At 58.4% G+C, this 5,798-nt stretch overlaps 1 protein-coding gene across 1 annotated transcript; it reads left to right on the forward strand.

Annotated features, from left to right (window-relative positions):
• The first annotated feature begins 754 nt into the window (after window positions 1–754).
• On the forward strand, window positions 755–5,562 carry BBC3 (BCL2 binding component 3). The gene is made up of 3 exons (XM_063112825.1): window positions 755–1,037; window positions 2,422–2,612; window positions 4,691–5,562. Exons 1-3 carry the CDS (start codon window positions 764–766, stop codon window positions 4,805–4,807), a joined length of 582 nt encoding a protein of 193 aa, XP_062968895.1. The 5' UTR covers window positions 755–763; the 3' UTR covers window positions 4,808–5,562.
• Window positions 5,563–5,798: the final 236 nt, after the last annotated feature.

Here is a 5,798-nt window from a genome sequence, read left to right on the forward strand (position 1 = left end):
TTGTGTCAGCCAGTATGCAGTATGTGTATAGTGCTTGTGATGGTCTCTGTGTGTGTGCGTGTCCATGTTTTAGACAGTATGTGTGTGTGTTTGTGTGTCTGTGTCCTGTATACAGAGTATCATTGTCCGAGACTGGGACCATCTTAATGCTGTGTGCAAGTAGGAGATAGGGTAGGAGGTCAGGCTGGCCAGTCCTGTGTGAGTCGTTGTGTGTATGTGTGTGCACCCTTCACACACACCCCCAACAGTCTTCTCCATTTGGGTCATATTTGAGCCCCTGAGTGTGTGGGGTGAGCCCTTACTGTGCCTCTCTGCCCTCCTAGTGTGCCCCTCACTGTGTTCGGAAAGTTGTACCCATCAGCCCATGCCCATCTTTAGCCCAGGTGGAATGACTCTGTGTTATGGGCCTGTCACAACCCCCCCCACACACACACACACAGGCACACACACCTGACAGACCCCTCTGTCTGGGTCCTGTGTGAACCCTTGTACTTGCTGTTAGAGCCATCCTGTGCCTCCTTGTCCCTAGTGTGTGCCCATCACCCTGTGTATGGGGCTATCCTGGCGAGCCCAAACCTTGTATCATTCTCTAGTTGGGTGTGTCTTTGGGGCTGTCACCCCTTCTGCATCACACACACCTATGTTTCCCTCATCTGAAAACCCTGGGTGGGTAGGGTGTGTGTATTGCAGGGGCCCTGGAGCCCCCTGCACGTCCCCGCTGACCTGCTCCTCCCTCCGTGTCCCACAGGCCCCAAGGAGCGCCATGGCCCGCGCACGCCAGGAGGGCAGCTCGCCGGAGCCCGTAGAGGGCCTGGCCCGCGACGGCCCGCGCCCCTTCCCGCTCGGTCGCCTGGTGCCCTCAGCCGTGTCCTGTGGCCTCTGCGAGCCCGGCCTGCCCACTGCCCCCGCCGCCCCTGCCCTCCTGCCCGCTGCCTACCTCTGTGCCCCCACCGCCCCGCCTGCCGTCACTGCCACCCTGGGGACCCCTCGCTGGCCTGGGGGACCCCGCAGCCGGCCCCGAGGCCCGCGCCTGGACGGTGAGTGACCACCCGAAACCCGGGATGATGGGACGCTAGAAAAGAGAAGGCCATAGAGACACGAACTGGAGAAGTGGGAGCGGAGAGGGGGAGGTGGTGAGCCGAGCCGGGCCACTGGGAGGGTGTGGCCAATGTGGTCTTTGTGTTGCAAGAAGCAGGAAGAAGGAGTGGGAGGCTGGGGGGGAGGCGGGAGGTCGAGTGGGAAGTCCCTCCTGGAATCTGACTGCAGTCCCCGAGTTGCAGCCCACGGCTTTTTCCGGGCCTGGGGCAACAGCTGTTTCTCAGCTCCCCTCCTTCACTCCCCCCGGCCCCGAAGATTGCAGTTGGAAAGAGTGTGGGCCGAGGGAGAGGACTGTCACCTCTGGGGCTTGGGGAGAGGTCGAAAAACCTTATGCCTTTATTTGCATCTCTTTGGCCAGGGCTGGCCCTCGCTGCCGTCCCGGAGGAAAGAGAGGGGGAGGGGCCATTGTGTTGGGAAAGTCCCCTCGGGGAAGGGGTGAATCTTGGGGAGGGAAGGGTTAAAGGTCCCCTGCCTGATGGGCGCTTAACCCTGTGGTGCCCGGCAAGTCCGCCTCCCCGCCCCTCCTCTGCCGGTACACACGGTAGCGGGGAATGATTGTCCTGGTTTTCCTCCCCATCCCCCAACTTCCCTAGCTCAGTTCCTGGCAGTGGAACAGGGGGGACCCCGATTTCATGACCCAAGTCACAGCTGTGGAAACTGAGGCCCCGGTTGTAGGCCTTAGGGAAACCTCCTGCCGGGAGCTGGTGTGACGGGAGGGAGGGAGAGAGTAGCGAGAAGCGCTGAAGGGGGTGGGGAAGAAAGCGGTTCCTGCATCCCAGGCCCCTAGGCCCCCAGGCTCCTGCTCAGAGGCAGCCACGGTTTGGCCTTCTGGTCTCTAGGCCTCTGCCACATCCGGAGGTGTGGCTTCACTGTGGTTGGACGCCAGAGGGCAGGAGACCTGAGGCTTGTGACTCTGGGTGGGGTCATTCCCTGTATCCCTGTATGACCTTGGGGCACTTGGTAGGGTGGGCCTCAGTTTCCGTACCTATGAAATGGAGCAGGCACCATTTGGCTCCACTTTGGAATAGAGGTACTTAGGTCAGACACGGCCTTCCAGACTAGCACGTGCAGCGCGGAGGCAGCGGGCCGTCCAGGTGGCCCCTGAGCCTCCTCCCTAGGTCCTCCCGATTTCTAGTGCCCGGGAAGGAGGAGCTGAGAAATCTAGCTTTAAGAGGGGAGAAAAGGGAATCGTTAGAAATGAGGCTCAGAGCAAGGGATAAACCAGGTGGCTGGAAAAGGGTGAAACAGACCCTGGGTTCCTCCGGAACAGCACAGGGCCGGGAAGGGTGGTGGATGGTGACCACACCCCTCTGACCCTTCAAGGTCCTCAGCCATCACTCTCGCCCGCGGAGCAGCACCTGGAGTCGCCCGTGCCCAGCGCACCGGGGGCCCTGGCGGGTGGTCCCACCCAGGCGGCCCCGGGAGTCCGGGGGGAGGAGGAGCAGTGGGCCCGAGAGATTGGGGCCCAGCTGCGGCGGATGGCGGACGACCTCAACGCGCAGTACGAGCGGCGGGTGAGTGCTGGGGGAGGGGTAGACGGCAGGTGGGACTTCCCGCCGGGGTAGGGGCTTGTAGGCGGCCCCCGCCAGATGTGTGGCAGCTGCTGCCCTGCGCGGCGGGGTCGCGCTGGGGACAGGCAGGTGGGGGGCGGGGGCGGCGTGCCCACTGAGCAGCCGAATGAGCCCGCCGCCGCGGCTGGCACTGCCCGGGAGAGGGCCAAGGCTGCCGCGAGAACTGCAGCGCGCCCGTGGCCCGCGGCCGCAGTCACTGAGGGTGGCGCTCCGCGGAGCGGCTCATATATCCCAGGCTATTTATAGCCGGTGAGTCAGCAGCGGCGGCGCGGCCGCGCCCGCCCCTCCCTCCCGCGCCGCCCGCAGCGCAGCGCAGCGCGCCACACAGCTTCCCGGGCTGGCCGGGGCGGGCTGGGGGAGGGCCGGCAGGCCTGCCCCGCGGGAGTCCCCTCCGCCCCAAAACCCACAACAAAGCTTCTCTTTAAAACAAAATATTGGAATCCTACAGCAGAGAATAGAGAATAACAAATCTCATGCGCCCACCACCCAGCTCTGTTCAACTTGAACATTACACCCGCATTGCTCATTAAAAAGACAACAAAAAACGGATGTCGTGGAGCTCCTTGTTCCCCTCCCTGATCCCTTTGCCCTCCCTCCTTCCAAAAGAAACCTCTCAAGTTGATGTATGTGGTTCCCCAGCAGGTGTTGATTCTTTTACTACATATTTACCAGACCAGAAACAATGCTGGTAAAAACGTGGGGCGTTTTTAGCTTAATATACATGTTCCTCTTCAAACTTCTTTTTTCTCCTCTATATTATAAGTGAGATTCATCCATATGGATGAATGAAAGGAGCTTTTATTCATTTTTCACTGCTACATAGTATTATATTGGATCAACATAGTATCCTGACTCATTTTCTCATTGATGGGTATTTAGAATATATTTTAAAATATATTTCAAATTTTATTTATTGGCTTTTTTTCCCATCTTCCAAACGATGTTTATTTCCAGGTGTGTCCCTGTGCTAGTGTCTCCAGAGTAGGGTGATCTGCCTGCTGTCACCCTTACTAGATGATTGCTAGCTTGCTCATGAGGTGGCTGTGCCAGGTGACACCCCAGGGCAGTGTGACAGTGGCAGGTTTCTTAACCTATGCCAATCTGATGTGCCCCCTTTGCCACTTCTCCTGGCTGCAAGAGTTGGTAGGGAGTGTTGAGGAGGCAGGGGCTGGTACCAGGCATCCCACTACTAGCTTCCCATTGGGGATCGTAAGAGTTCTTTTATCTGACCTTTTGTAAAATGAATTTCTCCCTCCCTGTGCATGTGAGGAGGAAGAGGTTAGGTGGGCCCTGCTTAGCACATGGGTTGGCCATGCACTCATTCAGGGAGCAGGAGAGTGCTATAGCTATCTGTACAATTTTTAGTGCTATAGCTATGTGTAAATTTTACTGGTGGGGAGTCTAGCATTTTTGGACATGAGAGGGTCCTAGAGGCCATCCCAAGCCTTCATTCCGCCCCTGGGGAGAGGGCAGGGGGCTCCCCAAGTTTGCACTGAACCCAACTGTGCCTGGAAGTACTGCTGCACAGCCTCAGCTCAGATGGTGAACTGTTCCCAGTGCTCCTTCTACAGATTGCTCTAGAACTGCTGAGACTATAGGCTCCCTGCTCCCTTCTCTCTGTCTCACCAGCCTTTTAGGGGACGTCAAAATGGGTTGCAATCCAGCCCCATCCTTCATCCCCTATGACTTGGTCTGGTGACTTTTCTATCTAGAAAACTGTTGCGGGGGGTGGGGGGAGTCACAGCTAACATGTGCTAAACACTTGCTTGTGCCAGGCTCTGTGCTGAGGGCATTCTGATTATATCCTCTCCCTCCTGGTCTCATATCCTAGGTGAGGATGTAAGGTTGCAAGAGGTGAAGACATTGGCCCAGGTGGGCAAAGGAGCTAGAATAGGGTTGCTGAGGGGGTAGCTCACTCTTAGAACCATGCCTCGTCCCTCAGTGCCCTTTGACTTGACCACTCATACTTCCCTGTCACCGCGCACGGGCCCATGCTAATCTCCCCTTCTCTCTTTCCCTAGAGACAAGACGAGCAGCAGCGACACCGTCCCTCGCCCTGGAGGGTCCTATACAATCTCATCATGGGACTCCTACCCTTACCCAGGGGCCACAGAGCCCCTGAGATGGAGCCCAATTAGGTGCCTGCACCTGCCCGGTGGACGTCAGGGACTTGGGGGGCAGGACCCTCCCACCTCCTGACGCCCTGGCCAGCGCAGGGGACTTTGTCTGCACCATGTAGCATACTGGACTACCAGCCTTGCCTGTCCCACGAGTGGGCCAGGGCAGCCACTCCAGCCCAGCCTGGGGTGCACTGAGAGAGATGTGGACTCCTGGGTCCCTGGCAGAGAAGCCAGGGAAGGGAGGGCTGACGGACTCAGCATCTGAAAGCAGCGGTGACCGAGGGGGTGGGAACTGAGCCACCTGCCTCTGCTGCCCACCACCATCTCAGGAAAGGCTGCTGGTGCTGGCGGACCGTTCCAGCTGCAGGGGTGACACTGGGGGATCTCCTCCCAGTGATCCTTCACTTTGGGCCTGGCTTCAGGCCCCTGGTGCTTCCCCCCCTCCTCCTGGGGAGGGGGCCTGTGAAGAGCAAATGAGCCAAACGTGACCACTAGCCTCCTGGAGCCAGAGAATGGGGTGCGTCTGAGGGCTGTCTCAGCCCAGCGCCCAGCCATCTTCCCTGAGCCAGCTGGCAGGTGGTGGGCATGCCTGCCTCACCTTCATCTGGGGCTGGCCAGGAGGGGCCCAGACTGTGAATTCTGTGCTCTGCCCATGACCACCCCCCCACCCCCATCCCTATCAATCCCATTGCATAGGTTTAGAGAGAGCACGTGTGACCACTGGCATTCATTTTGGGGGGTGGGAGATTTTGGCTGAAGCTGCCCAGCCTTAGTCCCCAGGGCGAAGTGCTGGGGGGAAGATGGGGAGTCAGGGAGGGGGGAATCTCAGAAGAGGGAGGAGTCTGGGGGCGGGGAGGGATGGCCCAGCCTGTAAAATACTGTATATGCGCTGCTGTAGATACCGGAATGAATTTTCTGTACATGTTTGGTTAATTTTTTTTGTACATGATTTTTGTATGTTTCCTTTTCAATAAAATCAGATTGGAACAGTGGATACTCTTTCTGCTCA

This window comes from Cynocephalus volans, chromosome 10 (assembly GCF_027409185.1).
Source record: "Cynocephalus volans isolate mCynVol1 chromosome 10, mCynVol1.pri, whole genome shotgun sequence".
Lineage (NCBI taxonomy): Eukaryota > Metazoa > Chordata > Mammalia > Dermoptera > Cynocephalidae > Cynocephalus > Cynocephalus volans.